Source organism: Pempheris klunzingeri, chromosome 16 (genome assembly GCF_042242105.1).
Source record: "Pempheris klunzingeri isolate RE-2024b chromosome 16, fPemKlu1.hap1, whole genome shotgun sequence".
In the NCBI taxonomy this organism is placed as follows: domain Eukaryota; kingdom Metazoa; phylum Chordata; class Actinopteri; order Acropomatiformes; family Pempheridae; genus Pempheris; species Pempheris klunzingeri.
Window position 1 is genome coordinate 10,291,427 of NC_092027.1, and position 22,745 is coordinate 10,314,171.

General features: G+C 39.3%; 1 protein-coding gene across 1 annotated transcript in view; it reads left to right on the forward strand.

Annotated features, from left to right (window-relative positions):
- The window catches only part of csmd3b (CUB and Sushi multiple domains 3b), a 322,370-nt gene that overhangs the window by 101,830 nt on the left and 197,795 nt on the right, over positions 1 to 22,745 (forward strand). Inside the window, exon 3 of the mRNA XM_070847130.1 lies at positions 4,695 to 4,807. Within this exon, the coding sequence (XP_070703231.1) occupies positions 4,695 to 4,807 (113 nt within the window). The remainder of the gene's footprint in view (positions 1 to 4,694; positions 4,808 to 22,745) is intronic.

The window sequence follows — 22,745 nt, forward strand, 5'->3', positions numbered from 1 at the left end:
CATTCACTTGCTAATGTGATTTCACTCTATACATCTCACACACATGCATACACACACACAAACACACACACACACACACACACACACATGCTCCCACAGGAAAGAAACCTTGAATGTCAGACACCCTCCGTTCCATCTTTCTTTAACTTTCTGTAAAAGAATTTTGGCTTTACCTCATAATTCTCAAAACACATAAATCCAGAGATAAATTGTTGCAAGAAGTAGAGTGTACTGGATATGTATGTGTGTGCGTGTGCACAAGGGTTGAAAGTTTGTTTCTGCAGGAGTGAAGCATTACAAATGAGATATTGGAGAGGGAGCAGACGAGAAAGGGAATGGTCTGGGGTTTATTTACAAAACACTTTGTTTTTTTTATGTTGGCTGCATTTTTATCAAGAAGCTCCTTACAATGCCATGGATAAGCACGATGTTTCAAAAGGACCTTTCATTTACTTTATTGTCATTGATGAATGCCTTTTGGAAGAGCACATCTTGTTGGATTGAAAAAGATGTGTCAAGCTGCACACACACTGGCAGAACATGCATCCAAGAACGTTTTGAAAATGTTCATTTAATTAGTACTATATTTGCACAGGTGCAAACACTAATTAACCCAAGATAGATGTTGAAACAAGATGGATGATGTTAAAAGGAGGGACGTGTTATTAGTAGGTGCAAATCGGACACACTTCAGTTATTGCAAACCTGTGGCAATGACAGCTAAAATGACAGAGGTAAAATTAGCTACATTTCCCTCTGTTACATTTCAACACATATGATTATACAGAAAGAGCAATGTGTTGTTGAATTGTTGTAACCACTGAAAGATGTGCATGAGTGAGAGAGCAGTGATCTGTGTGGATGAGGGCCTGGCATGAGTGGGTGCCCATTAAACTGTAATTGATGTAACTAAGGTGCTAAATTCTGTTTACTTGACATAATGATTTGGCAAAGTACAATACAGTGATATTTACACATTTATGTTGCAACTACGGTACAGTTACTACACTAAAAAAGTGTTTCAGTTTTCTATTTTTTCTGTGGTCTCTAGTTGTTTACTGCAGGGATTAAAATGTTTGAATCTACCTCATCATATTTTATGATAGTTATGAAATGTTTATCTCCCCGAAGGACCATGACAGATCATGCTGCTGTTCTATTTGTGAAGCAATACCGGCTGTGACAAAAGAGTTTTTACTATAAAAATGCACTATTTGAAAAAGTAATGAGACTGCAGAAATGACATATATTCCTGTTTCTGTACATTGTTTGCAGCAGCACAGCTGAAGGGTTTGCATGTGACAGCTAAAACCCAGCGGAAGCATCTGCGTCGTGTTCCGACTGCGATGCGACCACTGGAGGTGATCGTGCCCTCTTTAGTTAATGCTTTAAATCCCACCAGAAGCACTGAGGCACGTTTCAGAAGTGTCCCAGAAGCGGCTTGACACTCCGGTCTGCTAAAGATGCATGCCTGGTCTATTTTTGACGGAAGCTGGGGCTCGTTCGCGTCAAGCATCACAGAGCAGATAAAGTTGGACAAGCAAACGGCAAAAAGAATCAGTCAGTTTTTAAAGTAAAAGTCCCTTTACGTCCACCGGTCAGTAGTAAATACATAAAAGAAACACATGTAAACCAGCCAAAGAATTGCTCATGTTAGAAGCATGAAAATCACAGGAAAATGACTAAATCAACAAAATCAGAGCAAGTCAACTAATCAGCCAGGCAAAACACTCTGAAATGCTTCTGAAATGATACTGGTGGGATTTGAAGCTGAGCAGAGGCTGGTGCAAAACTGGAGTGCAGCCGCAATACGACGCAGGCATACCCAGTGGAATTTTGAGGTCAACATGCAGAAATAATTTCATATTGAGATCAAGCATGGTGACACAGTGTGCTTCATTACACACACATCATGCTAACATGCTTACTATTTTTTTGGGAAACATTGTAAAGCTAGATAAAACATGGGAAGGGGAAAGGAGGTTAATAGGGACAGTGGAATAATAGAAAGGAAAGCATTTTTCTCAAGGATCAAGAGAAAGAGGAATATATGTTAAAAGAATAGAGCTGAGAGGAGAGAATGGCTTAAAATAGGAAGAAACAGGGAAATACAGATAAGATATAGATTAGAAACAGAGGGAGAGATTAAAGAGATGGTTGGGGGCTTTTAAGAAAAGTGGCCACCATTTGTGCTTTGAGGGGTATTGGACTAGAAACAGAGAACGAAGAAATACTAAAGGGAGTTGAGAAACGAGAATGGAGATGTGAGGAAGGCCCAACTAAAAGAGACAAGGGAAACTGAAAACATGGAAAAGCAAATCTACAGGAGAGATAAAAGCATGCAAGATGGGGTGAAGCACAGTTCTGATGAACAGAAAGTTGGATGGACAGAACAGTTTGTGAACACTGCATGTACAGGAGGGGAACTAATTCAAGTTAACAATTTGACATAGAATAAGAGGAGGGATGGAATGTGGCAAACAAGAGATGAGAAATCGGGAAATAGAAAGATGAGAGGAGAGGGCAGACAATGAATGCCATATGGAAAGGAGGAGGTGAGGTTGAAAGAAATGAAGAGGAGGATGGAGAGACGAAAAGATGAAAAGAGATGTAATAAAGTCCAGTCCATAATGGAGGATAAAAGCGAGATAGGAGGGAGGAAAAAAAGATGAAAGAAGGGTTCACAGAAAGAGTAGATAGAGGCCCGAGAGAGGGCAGGTTCTTAAAGAAACGGTGGTTGTTTTTGCTGATATATAGATAGACAAAAAAGTGAGAGGAGAGGTTGAGAAGAGAAATCAGTGCAAGAGAAGGGTAGAGGAATACCAATGTATGTATATTTATTTATAAAACATTTTGGAAACACTATCATAATCTCAATTCTATGGAGTCCGTGTTTGTGAACTTTAGAGGCCACAGACTCTGTTCTCTTGCCACAATGAGACAATAAGAGATTCCTTTTAACATCTTGTGACGTTCAGATTTGTCAAGGAGAACATTGAATGTGAAGAATTTCTGTTCCTCGAGTGTCTTCTTTGTATTATAAAAATGTAGACAGGAAGCACAATGCATGGGGAAGAAGAAAACACTTGACAATAAGGCACACACAGTTCTGAAGAATGAGTAAGGATCGATCCATTCCCAACAGCAAACTAACGAATGGCTATTAAATCAGTTCCACAAAAATAAACAAGATGGCACATGTAATACTGAGAGAGGTTTGTTCACTTCTGTTGAAAATGATCACAAATTGCACTCTGACTGGGAACAAGGGAAGAAAAAGAAATGAAGAAGGACAAATGTCAGAGGGAAAAGGTGGCCGTAGCGTAAGAAGAGTGATAAGAGTAAATGCAGGTTCAAAAGAAAGGTGATATAGTAAAAGGAAATGGAAAAGATCAAAGATGGAGAGCAGAAATTAGGAGACAGAGGTAAAAAAGAAAGGATGTGAGACAAAAGAAAGGGTGATTGAGAAGTAAAGAACCAGCGTTGTGAATGCCAGGGAGAGGGCACGGTTGTGGAAGAGAATAACTTAAAAGGAGAGAGGAAGAAGAGAGATTTAAGTGGATAAATGCCACCGAGAGAAGAGCAGAGAGGAAGACGGAGAAGGTGGGGAGGAACTATGTAAGGACAGTGGAAGTAAAGAGGGAAGAGAAAGAACTTGGGTGACTAGAGGAAGGGATGGTACGAATGGATTGGGGGAAGAGGAAGAGAAAGAGGCGAACAGATGAAAGGAAGGGAGGAAATGGAAGGAAGGAGGGAGGCAGACTAAAAGGAAGAATGGTCGCTGCAGGATAAGAAAAAAAAAAAGTGTCGCAGTGGCAGCAACAAGGTTTGGCTCTTTTCCATACCTGGAAAAAGCTGGCCTTCCATTCCTCCTCCTTTCTTCTCCCTCATTTATTTCAAAGAATCTAAAAGCTGAGGGCACACCTGAGCAATTGTGTGTATTTACTTTTCGAGGACATCCTCAAACATGTGGAGTACAGCTTAAAGGCAGCCTTGCCTCCCAACTTCACTCATCTACCATCTATCTGTCCACAAATCCATGTCTGTACTGCTGGTTAGCTGATGAACTCCACATTTTTGTTGACTTAAGCTTACTTTGATTTTTATTGCTATTTTATTTTGATTTATTTAAAAGCCCTATTGAGTAGCTGCTTTTAGTGCAGCCCTTCTCTATATTTTCAAGTAATGAAGAGTTGTTTGTGTTCTCTCCCAGAGGTCCTATGCCAGGCAGTGGTACTGGTAAGAACAAACATTCGAAGTATGAGTGTAATTAAGGAGAAATCACTGGAAGTTATGTCTGTCTCTCTAGGTATACAGCAGCTGTAGTTTGAAGTGTTTCATGTAAAGCTTGAAAAAACTTTTTGCACTTAGAAGAAAATATGTATTACACTTCATGTTTTAATGTATTAGAGTTTTATTTAATTAAACTTGGCTACAGAAAGGAACATTGTTTAATCAAGCCTCCTACAAATATCCTCTTCTTTCTTCTGAACACATTATGCACATCTTTTTTTATGTTTAATTGATGAATGTGTCTGTTTAACACTCCAATATGCTAATCTCTTTGTTCCTATAGGTTAACAAGCTGTAAGGCCTTTGTGTAGTCAACAAAAGAGGTTTTATTTATTTATTTATTTTTGCCTGGATGTGTACTTGTTGATAATGTCAACACATTCTTCTGTGTGTTTCTACAGGCTAACAGGCTTCCAGGTTCCTCCTCCTGTCACCAGCACAGGAAATGTCTTCTCTTTGAGGTTGACCAGTGACTTTGCTGTCTCGGCCCATGGCTTCAAACTCAACTATGAAGGTCAGAAAGTGCCTGGATGCATTTGTGTTTGTGTGTGTGCGGGTTGGTATCTAACAGTGCTGACCACTTTGGCTCACATAGAACCGGCAGGTATTGAGCTATGCAAGAAGGAATTGAGTTGGCGCGTTCTGTGTTGTTTACTGTTAGCAACTACTGTTTAGAATTTATGTTGAATCCACATACTTAGCATTTCTACTTCTTATGAATGTACAGTATTTATAAACAACAAATTACAATGAAGACATTTTATATTATCACAACTGTGTTTTGGTGTATTGTCATTCCATACTGTTTATACACCATCATAGTTTATTAGCTTATTTTGACCATTGCATATCACTAACAATATTTAATTTAGAGTTCTTTCAAAAAAATGTGTGTCTGTGAGCACATACGCCTGTTTTTAGCCTTCAAAGGCTAACAGCAGGCAGGCCACGGATGACCTTGTTTGTGCTGAGTTGCAGTGATTGGCTAGTTACGTGATTGGCAAGCTAACCCTGACTGGTTGTTTGATACAGAACTGGTCCAGTTTTGTTTTTTTAACTGAATACATGCACATTTACACAGACAGAAGGATCCATTCAATTGAATATTGATAGTGACATACAAGTGTCAAAATTATTTGTTATTTCAACAAAAAATATTATGTATTGCCTATAAATGCTAAATAACAATTAAATTACATCGTTACCTTTTTTATGTTGGTGCAGATGTAGAGTACATGATTACTATTCAATTCATTTTCTTTGAGTGACCATTTAAATTTTTGTAAATTTCAAGAAAAACTGCTACGTTTTGAACTCATGGGTGACAGGAGTCAAACTAACCCAATCCAGAGGCAGGAAAGCTTGAGCAGAGCATGGCGCAAAATGAGAACATACTGAAGGCTCTATATTGTAGATGTGCAAGGACAAAGTCAGGGACATTATGTGGTTATTTTTATGTCACAGACCACCAGTGTTATATTATTTAACTTCAACTAAAACATCAAAACAAACAAAACTTTCTCTCTCTGTTACATGTCACATTTCGACATTGAGGCAATTTTTGCCCGACATAAAAATGTTCAATATCTAGTGTTGATGAGTCTTGTCATATTCACTTTCACCAAGGAGTTTGAACATTGTGACAAAGAAAAAATGTGTTGGTTGCTTCCAAAGGTAGCTAAAGAATCCCCTTTCGCCCGCTTCCTTTAGGGCCTGAGTAAACACCATGGTATCATTTTCACAGATGAAAGAAGAGATATGAATGGTTTAAATGAGGGTTAAAATTAGAACTCACTATGTATCAGCACCATGTGCTGTGTGCATTAAAGATTTCAGATTAGATTTAGATTTGAAAAACTTTGATGTCCTCAATGAGGCAGTTAGTTCCGGAGCATAAAACAGAAGAGCATAAAACTGTCTACTGGAGGCACACACATGACACTGAGCAAACCAACAAAACAAATAAGTACGCAATTATGTAGTTCCTTGCTATTCACTGAGAAGACCTTTTAGATATCAACAGCTAACAAGGCGACAGTACTACATGACTCACACGGTCAAGACATTTATTTAGGCAGTAGATAATAATACACATTAAAATTAAGTTTTAGAAAATGTGCTGTACAAAATGCACAGCCATTACACATAGGTATGACATCAACATTTATTATCATATACTACTCTCTGTAGCTGTGGATATATTAAAGTTGCAGAGGCACACAGATGGTGTATAAGATGTTGTCATGCTCATGTAGTATATATTTAGTAGTCAAATGCACTTGGGTCTTAATACTGAATATAGCTTATGGCTTATTAAATAATGTATTATAATACATACATCCAAAGTAGCACTGGTGATTTGTTTTGTAACTGTGGAGAGAAAGTTTAATAAAGGCCATTCTGAATAAGAGTTAGGCAATGAAGCCCATATTCAGAGAATGTTCCCTCCTAAAGAAATTATGTCCTGTATTCAGGATTTTGTGTCAGTGCTACTTCAGCTAGTCTCACTGGTCCTGAGTTGGAGGAGTTTGTGATAAATGTAAACCTGCGGATTATTTCATGGAAAGGGAGTGGTTAGCCCTGGGCTGCCGTCACCATGTATTTAAAAAAAAAAAAAAAAACATGTTGTCTTTTCTTACATCAACAGTACCTCATAATTCTTGCAGCAGTAGAAAATATAATATTCTCGGATATTTCACATATAAGTTATAAAAGTTAATACAGTAAATAGCAACCAAATCAGTGTTTTTTGACATATGGTTTTGAGAATGTTTTGTAGGATGGTCTATGTTGCAGGAAGTGCTAAACATGTTTTATTGCAAGAAGTGGTAATGTAACACAAGAGCCATTTTGACATACGCCACAGGAAAATACCACAGGTGTTGCTCATGATGTTAATTTTGGCTGAATTCCAGTCAGCTCCCTCAGTTTCAGAGTCCTGGTATAGTTCATGCTTATTCACTTTCACACTGTCATGGCTTACTGGGAACCTTGAACAGAACACACTATGACAGGTCAAAGACTGTGTTCAGACTGCAGGCAAATGAGATTTGTGTCTCAAATCAGATCCTTGAGACAGACTTCCACACCGTTATTGGCAAGTGATCAGACCAACCTACAGTATATGCATGGGTTGTTGTGGTAATGATATAAGCATCATTAACTACATACACTGGTGATGTGGCTTGCCAATGCGGAAGTGCAAGAAATGGAGATCCATCATTCTCCCAAACAATTGTGCTGTCAAGTCACGGTGCATAACTCCTCTGTCGCACCAGACAAACTCAGTGACGGATGAGGCTGGTACAGTATACCGTACTGAGGGCGTACTGCACTCATGGCGGGCTTTGTTGTTATTTCATATGGTTTTCTGCTGTCCAGACTTTTTTAAAATCCATCTGGATACAATCTGGATATGCCATAAACAGATTTGGGCTGGCAGTCTGAACAGTGCCTATATCTGCTGAGAACAGGGCCTATTATATAGCTGAGGCAATGTTTGAAATTCAATGTATGTTTATAAACTTGTGTTGACTAACAGATGACCCACCCACATAGTGTTTGTCACAGCTGGTTGCTGTTAAAAAATGATACACTGCTTGACTGTCGCTCTGTCTGTCCGTCTGCATCCCTCTATGGGCCGTTTTGCTTGTCTCTATGTAGGTTGGATGGTTGGTGGGTGTTCATCTTGTTGATATGTGTGTGTCTGCTGTGCTGCATAATGACAATATCACTGATTGCAAAGAGTCTTGGTTTAAGTCTGCACACATGCTGTGTCTGAGTTTATGTGTGTGTGCATGTCTGAGTGTGTTTGTGCTACTTGTAGGTCCAAGCAGTTGTCCCAGATTTATTCACTGGCACAAGTTCCTACTTGCTACTTGGCCCATGTTCTTTCTGTGTGCTTGTGCATCTGCATCTGTGTGTGTGTGTGTGTCTGTGTGAGCGTGGAAAGAGTTTTCTCTTAGTGAGAGCATCCAGGGGACTTATCTGAAGAGCCCCTGCTGCTGATACATTCAGCTGTTTAACTTAGTCTGTGCATGTGTGTGTGCGCTAGCAAGAGAGAAAGACAGAGAGAGGGAGATGGTGAGATAGAGAGGCAGACCACACTTGGCATTTGCTAAAATGCAACATTATGCCGATGATCTGTCTGTCTTTCTATATTCAGCAGCTCATACTGTCCACAACACACGGTTAGGATGTAAATTTATACAGCCAGGAGGAGATTTCCTCGGATAGAATGATCCACCCTGGTTTGAACAATCTTTGGCAAGTCAGCCTTAGTCCATGTAATCCTTCAGGCTAATCTGTTGCTGGAGACATTTCAGATTTTAGATTTTTGCAGGTATTGCCTAACCATTATCAACAATACATTTTTAGAAAAGAACTGAGAAAAACATCCCTGCTCATGATCATTGTTTCGTGGTTTCTTTTGTGTACAAGCACAACTCTTATTTTCAGTGACATTATAAAAATGTTGAAATTCTGACATAAGAACTCAAGAACTCAACAATATATACACATAGATGCAACATTATATATGCAAAATCAGTGGCTTTTTACTTTTATAATCTTTTACATGAAAGATTGTGTACTTACTGGAGGCGTGACTGATTTTAAGCAAGCAAGTATTGAATTGAGCCAGCAGATTCTTAGATATAATAATCTAAGAATCTGTTTAACCAGAATAAGATAACAACATAAATGCGTATTAATATCAGGTGGAAGTGCAAAGACCCTGAATCAGATGCCATTATTAAGATAATGTATCCAGATACAGATCGTGCAGGTGGAAAAGGGGTCTAAGGGTTAGACTAATCCTCCCGTGTGTAATTCGAGCTTTGATCCTGCAATTTTATCATGCATACATTTTAATCAAACAAACCAAAATGTAATTTCTACTTACTTTGAGACAAAGATTTATCCTTTGTCAGGTGGAGTAAATTACAAAAGCAGATTAGTGCAGCATCAGAGGTGATGCAGGCTTTTTACCAGACTGCTGTGTAAAGGAAGCCAAGGCGATTTTCTAAATTTAAAAATAGTACACTACAACCATCCCTTGGACATGAGGCTAAAATAATGAGATCACAAATCAATTATGTTTGCTTTACACAATGGCTGAGCTCACACTTAGGAGCAAAGAAATTCAGAGGGAGCTTGGAATCCTTGACACTGAAATGAGCCAACATCATTCGGGCATTTGACGTGGAAGCTTCCTTGACATCGTGCTGTAGATTTATTCCTGGCACGTCAAACGTGGAGGTGACCCTGGGGCAGATCCTGAAGATGCTGGAGGGCTTTTATATCCCACCTGGCCTGTGAATGCCTCAGGACTCTTGCCTCAGGAGCTCAGGAGGAGCTGGAGGATGAGGCTAGGGAGAAGGAAGTCTGGACTGCTCTACTTAACCTGCTGCTACTGTACCTTGGAGCTGGATATGCTTTGGACTGATGAGTACAGTATGCATTATATCCACAATATAAAACAGAGGTTTTATAATGTGTGTTAAGGTTAATCTCTCTATAGGACCGAATTTTGCAATTGGCAGGACAAAGGTACAGTAGTGTGGCGCTCTTCTTTCCAGCCTGTCTACTTGGTGGGATACACTTTGATGTGATTGTTGGACTCCTTGAACATTTCTTCCCCTTCCTCTGAAGACTGTCAGGTCATAACTAATTCATACACCAGCACATACCATACAGTGAGTATATGCGCATGTGTATGTGAAACAGAGAGAAAGAGACTGATGTATTATTTAGCATGATGTCGAAGGCAGTTTGATATTGTGCTGATGAGACGGAATCACAGATTATCACAACACTTAGACACGCATGCGCGCGCGTGTGCGCACATACACACATAAACAGAGTCCTTTCTCAGCATGGTCGTTGTTGAAGAACTATTCTTTTTGTTTCTTCTTACTCCTCCTCCTCCTCCTCTGTCATCTTCAGCTCCACCTACTCCCTGCTCATCTTTGTTCATCTTCATTCTTTTGTATCCTATTTTATATGATTACATTCGACCTTTACTGGCTTGTCTTTATTGTTTTATCTAAATTAAGAGTGAAGTAAATGGTATCAAAAAGGCAAATAGAAAAAAGAACAATATTGGAGACAAGCATTTTTTATTTTAGTCCAGTCTACAATCTGCCATGCCACTGCAAATTCGCTCTCATGAATACCTCATAGAAGTTAATTAAATACAGCACTGAAGTTAAGCTAAGTGCTGTAGGTAGTAGTAGTTGATAATTTTTGTGTGATTTGAGGAGGTTGGAGCTTGTAGTGTGCATTGTGCTTGCTCTACAAGCGTGTTGTAGACATCTAACATGAAGACTATTTTTTAACTTAATGCAATCTGGGAGAGGCACCCTCTTTGAAATATGTGGAAATGAAAACACTTTTTGTGCAACACGCACAGACACATAATGCAAAATAACGTCAAATTGTGTTAACCTCAAATACAGATGTACATTACCCACATTCATACAATATATATTTAGACACATCCATGTCTCCAGAGGCACGGGCATGCATAGGAATACGTACAGACATGGACATCCATACTGTACATTCCCAGACACTCAGCTCTGAGATGTAATCGTTTTCTTGAGAACATGGACCAGAGAACATGTTCCTGATCCTAAAACATGATGCCATGTGACTAACAAGTCAGCAGAGATTCCTCTTGACTCTCCTTCATCCCCATCCTCTCTACACTTGTGCTGTTTTTCCTCCTCTCCTCTGGACTTAACAATAGATCCAATGCTTGTTTTTCTCCTCTCTATGATAGTAATACTCTTATTTTACCTTCATTTACACTTACAGTACCAGAGAGAGTTTACTTAGTGCCTCGAGAGAAGGCATAAACAAAGACTAATAAAATATAGAAGAGGAGAGATAAAAAGAAAATATATTCAGTGGAAAATGGTTAAAGGTGCAAAACATACTCCAAATGATTCTTTTTTGAGGTTAACAGAAAAGCGGTAACAACAGGTTTCCACATAGTCAGACACAAATCAAAGTCATACACAGTACATTAACTTGTAGAAAACAAATTTTATTTTAAAGGTTCCCTATACGGAATCTCAGCATCTCAGACAGAAACCTTTAAGTAATGGCTTGAAATCCTTTTGAGGACTGTTTCACTGCTGTAGCTGAATTCTAAAGGAACTGGAGATATTAAGCCTTACTGAGGCAAGAAAGAAAAATTTGCATTGGTCTGAATGAAATAAGATAAAAGGAGGGATGACCTTTTCTCAATCCTCTTACTCCTTACCCTTTGGGTTTTTGGGGGGTTGAAATTCTATTTTTGCAAACAGAAACAGTAGTTGGTGGCAGCAGGTGAAACTCTTTGGGAGCTGTCAGTGGCCAGATGTCAGTGGCATCAACGGCCTGTTCGCCATCTGCGCATTTATCCATCAGTTCCAAATAATATCATAAAGTGTTACTCACACATAGAGGTTTACAGCCAATTCAGTGACCTTCTGGTCACACACTCCTTTCCTGAACCTATTCCACAACCATCTTGATATATATGATTTGATTTTCCAGAGGGGAGCTTGTAGGAATCTTCACTTCACTCAGAGATCAGAACTCACAATGTCAATAAAGTGATGTTTGTTCATAATTTTATGTCAGATACAGATACAGGAGCTATAACAAATAACTTAACCCTTTTAGATACTTTACCTGTGGATTACAGGCTAGCTTTTTGACATTTACTCTGGTCAAGTTGTGTATTAGTTCTTCTGATATTATATACTGGTGACATTAGAGATCTCCAAGATTTGGGCATGACAAGAAAAAATACAAAACAAAAAGGCACTATAATTCATAGATTATCTAGATTGGATTTTTTGACAAAGTTGTAGACACACAATATTGTCATGCTTATTTCTTTTCCCTTAGCCTCCTGTAAATATGAAATGTTTGACTATGGGTGTGCGGCTGTTTTTCATGATAATGGTTCAGTGTGTTTGATTTCAGATTCAATGAAGTTGAAGCACCTATATAAGCAAAAATGTTTTCCTCAGAGTTACACAAACTGAGTTTTTATCTCTTTGGAGAAGGTAGACCAAATACTAGAAGTACACTAGAAGAACACTAGACTGTTGTCAACATTGTGTTGCAACAAATGATAGAATAGAGCAGAAAATAATACAGCCAACAAATTAGTAGGAGGCCAAGATGAAATGTTTTCTCAACAGCCACCATCTTTTGATTTACTCATCTTTTATATACAGGTGTTTTGTTGCCACTTTGTATTTGTGTAACAGTGGAGCTAATGAGCAGCAATTAAGGGTATGGCGTACTTCTACACTGTTTGCCTTGACAAGCCTAGAATATTAGGAAAAGTTAGTTAAGTAAATCAAAAGAAGAGGGCCAGGATGAAATGAGGCTAATTTGCCTGTAAGGTCAAAAGCCACCCTGGTCATCTGTTGAAAAAATCAAACCGAGTTTGATGCAGACGCATGAAGGACGTGGAAGGAAAGAAGGAAGTTAGAACAGGCTTTAATTGCTTTTCACATTAGAATTCAGTAAACATTTCATCTTTCATTGAGAAAGATTTCCTAAATTTTTCATCTCCTGCATCAATTATATTTCAGACTCGATAACCATTTGCCAGTCACTGCAGTAAACACAAGCCAACAACATTCAATCGTCACATTGATGAGTCTGATCAGACTGCTGCATGCATGGCCACTGAAAGCAGCTCCTCAGAGGAAACACTTCATGAGATGTGAAATTTGAATGATTGGGCAGCTGATGGGCAAAGTTCCGGTGAAAACTGAATGGTAGCGTCTCATGGGGCTAAATCTCACTTAGAAAAGCGTTTGCATCAATATTTAGAGGCAACCATTAAAGGGACATTTCACCATTTGTTAGTCTGTGTCTCTGATTCCTTATCAGCACTTGATTGATTGATTTTGACTCTAGTCTCTTCGACTTGAACATGATCTGAGTATAAAAGTAAACTTTGTGTGTGTGTGCGCGCGCGCATCTGCTTACCTCTGAGGCCATGCATCAGTGGTGTTTATCGCACAGTGCGAACAGTGTTTGTGTCTGTTTGTGGTTCTGCGCGTGCACGTGTAAGGGATTGAGGCTCTGGCTGTAGCTGCTCTGATCTTTATCTGAGAGACCTGAGGGGACTGACAATATCCACTCCTCTCTCTATCATCCCTTCATCCCTGTCTCTGTTCTTTCTCACTTTCTGCCATTCAGTCTTTCTCTCCCTCAATAAATTCAACAATTTAATCCAGGTGAGTTAATGGCATCAAGGGAAAGAGAAGGTGACCCTAGATAGTAAAGGTTGGTTGACGGAGCTGCACCTTGATATGGTCTTGAAGATGCTAATATAATATAAACCACATATACATTGCTACAATTCTAGATATATAAATGCTTAACAAGTACAAAATATTCTTTCTGATTTCAGCTGTAACATATTCTTAACAAGTTGCAACATTTTGTCATTGCAAGTTGTGGGATTTTATAAGCGCATATAACAGCAGAGGAATTATTATTCTAACATCACAAGTGAGGTCATATCTCAATTTCTGTTTTCTCCCAAAGCAATTTGAAAAACCTTGTGCAACAAAACAGTATCATCAGCAAAGAGCAGGCACTTGAGCATCTGCTTTTTTCAGGCCTTTATAGAGATTTTTGTGGATAACCTCACAATGATTCGTTTAGTCTTTATTTGCAATGTTATAGATAGATAGATAAAGAGACCACAAAATATATTGAAAGTAAATTGAAAGGTATTACAGACCCTGCTGTCGCACTTCAGCTATGTAGAATTTCACTGAATGGTTAGGAGAGGAAATAAAGTTTATAGTGACAACTAGGTAACATACTATTCAATACGTTTCTTTCTCCTTCTCACTCTGTGTCTGCATTTATTTCTCTCAATCCCTTTTCCCCCTTCAGATTGTACACGGCTCGATGCATGTAGCACCCACAATACCCCTACTACTCAAGTAAACATGTGTGTGTCTACACACATTGTACTTTGGCTCAGTTCATACATTTAAAATGAGAAGGAATATGTCAGTCCTGTCCCCTGAGAGTCATATATGAATGTGTGTGTGTGTGTGTTTGTGTCTGTTTTTATGTGAATGCATGTGTCTGTCCTATGTATTCCCATGTTTATAGAACAGGCAAGTATGACGTATGTGACACTTCAGATGGGGGGGGGGTGAGAAAGATGGAAAAAGAGAGAAGGAGAAGAAATTTAAAAAATGAAGGGGTGAGAACTATAAGAGGAAAAAGGAGGGGTAAAAAAACCAAAATCATATCTGTAGTGAGAGAGCGAAGAGAATAGGGAATAGAGGAGGATAGAAGAAGAGAAGAGGAGCTCCCTGTAATAATGTAATGTGCTCTGCTTTCTAGTTGAACAGGAGAAATCAATGCTGTTTTAAAGCTGTGAGTGTGAGTGTGTGTGTGTGTGTGTGTGTGTGTGTGTGTGTGTGTGTGTGTGTTCATTATCTACAGTGTGAATGCAGCTCCTCACTGTTCCAACCACCGCAAGGTCAACTTCAACGCAGGGGCATCAATCAGAACAATCACGTGCACACACACACACACACACACACACACACACACACACACACACACACACACACACATGCACAATGACAGCAGATGTGGAAAGCAAATTGTGGGAAACTAAAAATATAAGAAATCATGTCTCCATTCACCTATCTTCTAGTTTTGCTTTTTATGGTTTCACTTGGAGCATCAAAATACAACTAATAACCATGAACCACCAGTACTTCATATATCTATAAGTCAGTGATTTGGGATTTCTGACAATCTGAAGCTATAGTGTCATGCAACATTTGCAACCCACTGGAATCTAAAGTAAGCCACAAATTAAACAGACCGCAGCCAGCTAATAGGACTCTGATGCTGTCATATACACTCTCACTCCAACATTTTATTGTATTATTTTCTTTTTAAATGTATTTTGCTAAGGCCCAATGACATGAAAATAACATTGCACGCCAAAAACCACTGCAAATTTTGTTGGAAGTCATAGAGATCAACAAACACACACTTGGCATTATCTTATTATTTTGTTATAGGCAAGGGCTGCCAGATATTTCATAGTCTGGATAGAGAGGATATGTGAGTAAGACTAAAGTAATTATTTAAACTCATGGCACCCCTCTAATACATATAGCGACGGACAATGAGTGAGGTTTCCTGTGTTGTATGGAAAGAAGAGGGGCTTACTCCACAAGGATACCCAGCATTGTCAAAAAAGTGACATTAGCTCATTATCTGAGTCATTGTATTTAATTTTATAATGATATAGTGCAAAAAAGCTGCCAAAACTCAGGCCCTCAATGACTGTCCACGCAGTGTATCAATTTGATGTCTGGATAATGTAATTACAGTAAATGGCTGCCAAAAGTCCCAGTAACTTGCTCGCCAGGATACTGCAGGTGCCACACATCACAGAAGACCAGCAAATGACAAATTAATGAGATACCTGGATAAAGCAGACTAATTCGATGATGGATTTATATTAAGAAGCTGCCAAATGTTTTAGTGCCTGGAAAGGATAGGTGTCTAACATCAAAGATTGTCTAAAAAAAATAGTCATCAGTCAAATACCTGGATAATCTAATCAGAGTAAAGCATAGAGTAAAGTCTTTCAGTGCCTAGATTGGCAGGATTGGAGTTTGACACTAAAAGGAGTGCAGCAAATGATATATTGTCCTCATATCAGGATGATATTAAATACTTTTATGATGGAATTATAGCGAATAGCTACCAAACCCCTTTGTGCTGGGACAGGATAGAAATTCCATCAAATGATATATTGATCTGATATTCAGGTCTGTCAGACAACCACTGACCACATGACTAAAATATAGGCTATACCGGTACATAGTTAATATCAGTGTGTGTTGATGTGTGCTCATGTTCCGCAGTAGTGTGTGTTGATAATAATACGGCCTCCTGGCCAATGTCAGTCCATTATTCAGCTTTATATCAGCCAACCAATCAAACGGCCTCCCTTCAGGGTCACCACCTAGGCCCATCCAATCAGCTCTTCCTGCCAAGCAGGAAGGAATGTCACCTGATTAGCATAACCAGAAAATGAGCAGGGTCATGCTGACATGGCAGTTTCTGATGCCGTGAGTCAGACAGCACTCCGAGGCAGCATTTAGAGAAAATGTATCCCTCAACACTGTCAGCCAATCAAAGAGGGTTCTCACCAAATGTAACACCATCCCATAAAATGTGATAAGGAACATCAACAGAATGATCTCTAACCTCCTTGAGCTGCTACTCATCAGCAGATTTTATTATTTAAGGGCATTCCATGGGGTTTTTCTCTCAATATTTAATCATCTAATTAATTGTTAAAATGACTATCAGCGCTGTATCCTTCAGCCCTTGTGCTCTGCTTTCTATCAGCAGATTTTGTTATTTCACGTTCCTACTGCTTTTAGTATCGTAATTACTGTGTCCTAGTAAGGAGAACTGCAGTATAACAGTGGGAAGTACACTAAAACAGCATCGCTAGCTTTGTTCGAGAACAACCGATTCATTTGAATTTCTCTTTTCCCTCTAGAATTGATGGCTGAGCATTTGATACAGTTAATACAGTTTAATCCTCAGAAAAGTTATGTAATGTATGTACATGACACTCTACAACCAGTCTCTAAAATACCGATTGTATATTTAAACTGTGTTTTAATTGATATTAGAGAAATTTCGTGCACATAACAAGTTTTGTTTGTACAAACAAAACGCAAAAACCAAAAGTATACAGTACAAAAAAACCACAAAGCCTATCATCTTTGGGGAAAATATTATCTAAATATAAAATATTATCTGAACACCAGATTTTGATAGCTGTGGAACAAGAGCAAGTAAATCTCATTAAATAAACTCCTTTACTTTGCAGCAGATAGGAGACAGAGTTCTGCCTTGTGATGTCTGTGTCTGTCATAACAGATAGTTGCAATTATTGAAGTTTTGTCCTGTGATGAAAAGAGCAACTTCTGTACAAATTGATCCCCCAGTGACTGTGCATCCCCCAATACACATGAATGCACAAACTACTCACATACACACACACACACACAAACACAATGCCATCATGTGGTATGAGTGAAATACTGTATGTTAGTCCTGTGCAGAGGGAACACTTGTTGGGTTGTGGTTGATGTTAGATTGTACTGCACTAATGGTACAAAGCCTGGTGACAGAGAAAGAGATGAGGAGAGACATGAAAGAAGAATAGATTAAAAGGGACAGGATGGAAACGAGCTGAAAGAACTGAAACAGGACAGAGACCAGCTGCTGAAGTCTTCAAGGCTGCCACGACACTGTACATTTCATTATGACTTCAACAAATATACTTTGAAAGCTAATGTTAAACTTTATATTGATCAGCTTTTGGATCAGAGCCCATGTCAGGTATTTAAACCAACCAACTAGAGCAGCTATAGCAGCTTTTCTCATAAAGTCAAGGAATATGGCATTCTTATGCAAGGAGTTCACTTTTTTAATTTATGTGTAGATTATCAGCTGTGTGTTGTTCTGTGCCTGTAAATGTGACATTGACCTGTTTATTTAAGTTCTTTAACCTTCGTTCTGTCTACATGACGTGAGGTAATGCAATATTTCTATGCCTTAATTTACTTTCTGCTTGGTTTTCAGACACATTATAATCACTGCCTTTGTACTGTATGTAGGATGATTAGTCAGCTGTGTCTCTGTCGGTTGGTTAGTTTCACAGTTAAGGTGTGATTGGTAGCTTTAAATTCGAGTGTGTGTGTTTGCATGTGTGGCAGGATCTGTCAGTCAGCTTTCTAGGGGGTCTCTTGATGTTAAATTTAATAAGTCACGCTACAGTAACCACAGCTATTAGATATCACACATTCTGGCACACACACACACACACACACACACACACACACACACACACACACACACACACACACACACACTCACACAGGCAAGCTAGCTTTGCCTGCTAGCTCACCTCAACTGTGCAATCAAGCAACACACACACAGATGTTATCAACACAGAGAAATGATTCTAACACACACACACTCAAAGACAAACTCAGTCAGTGCGCTTTTATTAAATATGCACAGTCTACCCGTGGATGTGTATGGCTGAAGTTGTCAGTCACTGGAGACACACACTCATTGACAATGGCTGTCTCTACAGGCAATAATCTGTACATGGGTTACCGGTTAATGTTTCATACACCACTTAACAGCATTAACCTTGCATAACCCTCGATTGCTGTCTGCTCACTTGGTGTCAGTTTGTTTAAGGACAAGCGAAAGGTCTGTCCGAAGGTATTAGAGATATAGGAAAGTGACAACACTAAGAGCCACACTAGTGAACCCTGGAGACGGCACTGTTCATCACACCCATAATACTAACTGTCAGATGGAACGATCAACAGCATTAACAGAGGTAGTGCTACAAACTGTCAAGTTTGTCTTGAAGGTAGAGCTGGGGGAAGGGACTTGGGGTCATTAAGATACAAAAAGAGGGTGAATGAGCTGAGCAAGTCTTCAACTTTTGTGTGAAGTAGGGAAAAGCTGATGTAGAGTCCAAAAAGGAAAATGATTCATCTTCAAGGGGAGCATGAACGTGATCAGTATATTAAATGGAATTACGCCCACATCGACACAATTACCTGATGATGGCGCCAATGGAAAGATTAAATGGTCAGTAAAATCAATTCATTATTGAATTATTGACTGGAGATCAGGAATCTATAACAAATGTGAAGTTTTGGTCAAGAAGCAGTTTGGTGGATGTTCAAATTCAAGTTTATTTGTAGAGAACAGTGGTGGCACTAGAAGGTAGTTGGGACATGGTGGTATATAGCATATGCTTGGGTGGGTCTGAAATGGCAAATTGAGCTGACTGTCTACCAGCTTTCGAGCAACACAATAGTGTTGCTGAGGTCAAGGTCAGAGTGTTGTCCTTAGTACTCTGAGTATCATGCTGACGGTGGCTGATAGTTGGATGCCTGAGACAAAAGAAAGAAGACAGACTGGAAGACAAAAGAGGAGATTTGAAAAGAAAGTTTGTGCATGAGGTAGGGGAGAGAAAGAGCGCTCCAGTATTGATCAGCACAAAAAGGCCTTCTGAGAGGACACACTCATTTACTCAGTTCTGTTCAATGACAACTATGGCATCTGATTCTTTTTGAAAGCCTTTTTCACTCTCTCTTCTCTCTCTCTCTCTCTCTTTCTCTCTCTCTCGTTCTCTTGCTCTCCTTAATGGATATCGATTTAGTTTTAGGAACATACAGTAAGTTTCTATCTATTGCGCCAGTTGTGTCTTGCTAACCTCCTCTGCTTCTAAACTCTCTCTCTGTCTCTCTCACAACCTCTGAGGTGAACCTATCTTTTCCAAATGACAGCTGTGTGAGTGTGTAAGTACAAATCTGCGTGCGTAAGTGCAGGTGTCTGTGTCTGTGCGTGTCACAGTGCAGTGCAGCTCTAGCAGAGTGACAGTGATGTCAGACACATAATGATTTCCTATTGGCTGTTGGCCCCTGAGGCCTAACGACCCGTTATTGATCTGAGCAATTAGCATTCACACCTTTAATTAATACTGAAGCCCAGTGTGCACACACAAGCACATGCACACACACAAGAACAAGAACATACACACAGAGTTTTAATTAATAGTGAGGAGAGGGGTGGCTGTGAGGGTAGATAAGAGAAGAAGTAAGGAGGATGTGGATGTGTGAGAAGGGTCAGTTAGAGAGAGAGGAAAACAAATCAGGACCCTGACTTAGTGCAGCCCCTTGATATAATGACTAATAGTGTGTCAGCACTCAATGGTATACTGACTTTTGAGAATGTAAATAAGCTAACTGCTGTGCATTGAGAAAATTGTTATTTTAGCTCTATCTATAGGCGTAATCTTCAGTGTGATACTGTGAACATGATGAACATGAGTTTGTCTAACATACACGCTCGGTTAAACTGTTGTGAAGTAGATAAATACAGTGCTGAACACAAAAATAATGCAATAGCTGCATTTCTCAGCATTGTAATTGCCAAAATTCCCCATGCATCTTTAAATATGGCGATCATCTGGCCATCATTCAGTGTGCTAAAAAGCTGTCTGTTTTTGCAAACACTGAACCTGGTGTGATGGAGATGATTTGTTCGGGTCTTCAAAAAGGCAGAGTTAGCCCTTTCAAATCAGATAATAACATATCGTAGTATTTTTGTTTTTCTTTGTATGTGTCTAATGACACTTTGTTGGCGGGATGTCTTTAAGGAGAAATCTAATGGTTTATTGAACTAGGCCTCAGAGAACTATTGATCAGTGCATCAAGGATACCCACACAGACACAGAGATGCAAACACACAAACTTGTCTTGTACGTGCAGTGACATGCATGCACTGATACACACACATGCGCTGATGAAGTGGAGGTAAAGGGCTTATAATTGACACCCCCATGTTTCTTTGTGAGCAGTCAGACTGCCGTCATTATCTGCTCATTCAATTACATATAGGGAAATTGCAAGGCTGGAAAAAAAGTACATCTTTTCAACTAACGTTCTTAGATAGATATTCTATCAACAAAAATGAGGTAATTGTGTTGGACAGGGTTATTGTCTTCCTCCAAAGTTATTAACTTGTTTCACCCACTCTCATTAAATTGCATCCTCACCCGGCTGACTCTAACTAAGTATTTCTATCATATGAAAGTTTATACTTAAGTGCGCCGCATTTCAAAGGAGCACCATGCTATTTACTTCACTGCATTTATGTGTAACTGTGTTAAATGGTAAATGGTCTGTATTTGTGTAGCGCCTTTCTAGTCATTTCAACTACTCAAAGCGCTATTACATCACATCCTCATTCAGCCATTCACACGTGATTCATACAGGAGGAGTCTAAGTTGAAGTAGACTATTCTTTCACACACTGAAGCCATGCTTCAGGAGGAAGTTGGGGTTCAGTGCCTTGCCCAAGGACACTTCGACATGCTGACCCATAGGAGCTGGGGATCTAACCGCTGACCTTCTGATTGAGGGATGACCCACTCTACCTCTGAGCCACAGCTGTTCTTGTTGGCTCTATTAATGAAAATAATTTGATGAAATAATTTTGCATGCACAGTCATCAATAAAATTATGTACTTTTTACTTTTAGCTGTATCAGAATCATAAAACGTAGAAAGAGAATAAGATTTCATCTTTAGGCTGCCCACCAGGGGTTGAACGATGCAAAGCTCTTTATTTAGTAAAATATTACTACATTTGTACTTTTAACAGGAGCTTTTTGTGTGCATTTCCATTCCAGTGTGGCAGTCATCAGTCAGTGATCAAGTGCAAAATAAGCCAGTTCTGGCTTGGAAAATTCAGTGCCAGGTACCACTTCTATTGACTGCATATACTGTCCTGCGTATATGCTCTTTAGGAGGATCATCAGTATGGACACCGGACTGCTTGAAGCTGCTTCATAACTATATTGAAAACAGATAATTATTGTTTACACAGAACATCAAGGCACCACTAAGGCGATCCTCCTGCTTTTACCTTCAGGGAGAGTGGTGCTTGGGTGTGTTTGTGTGTGTGCTTGATTGTCTGTGTTGTGACATGTAATAAACCCAGAGAGACATCAGTGGTCTGCTGCTCTGAGTCCATAATGTTTGATCTCCACTAGAAGCTACAGTCATTAGCAACACAGTTGTGTGTGTAGTAACTGATCTTCACAGCTGCCAGATGATCTAATGCTTTGGAAAGCCATTACTCTATCTGGGCACTGTCCCTTTTTCCAGCTGTAACCCTCCCTCAGAATTTCACTGTTTGTCAAACACACACACCCACCTTTTTGCTGCCACTTCATGATTCTTCATAATTACTTAATTGATAATTACGTAATTGGTTGATCAGGTCTCTGGCATGAAGGTCCCGTTCGCTACTCTCATATCCAACTCCATGACCCCTGCACCGTTTCACCTTCGCCTGACTGCATACAGGACACACTGCTTCCTGTATTCCTGCATCAACAAGACTGGTACAGGAGGCTTATTGATTGTTGAAAATGATTTCCCTTACACAGTACATTTTTAAAGTAAAACAAGAACAGACAACTCTCCAGGTCTTGCACAGTTTGGAGTCTGGATTTTTACCTTTTATGTTTACACCTCTTGGCTCCTGTCTAAATTATAGCAAAGTATGGCTCTCGCTCAGTCTCTAAGGAGCCAATTAGGCAACCATTTTTTGGCAACGTGATTAAAGCAGACTAATTGTGCTGTAATCATCAAGTTGTCAGTTTTACCAAAATGCAAAGCTGTGGTGGAGCATTTTGGAGCTTTTAATGTTAAATGGTCAAATAATCCCAAATAAAGTGGAGGATTGGTGTACTGTTTTTAAGTACTCATGTGTAAACTCTGCATTTACTTTATTAAGAAATTTTGAACTTTACTTACATCAC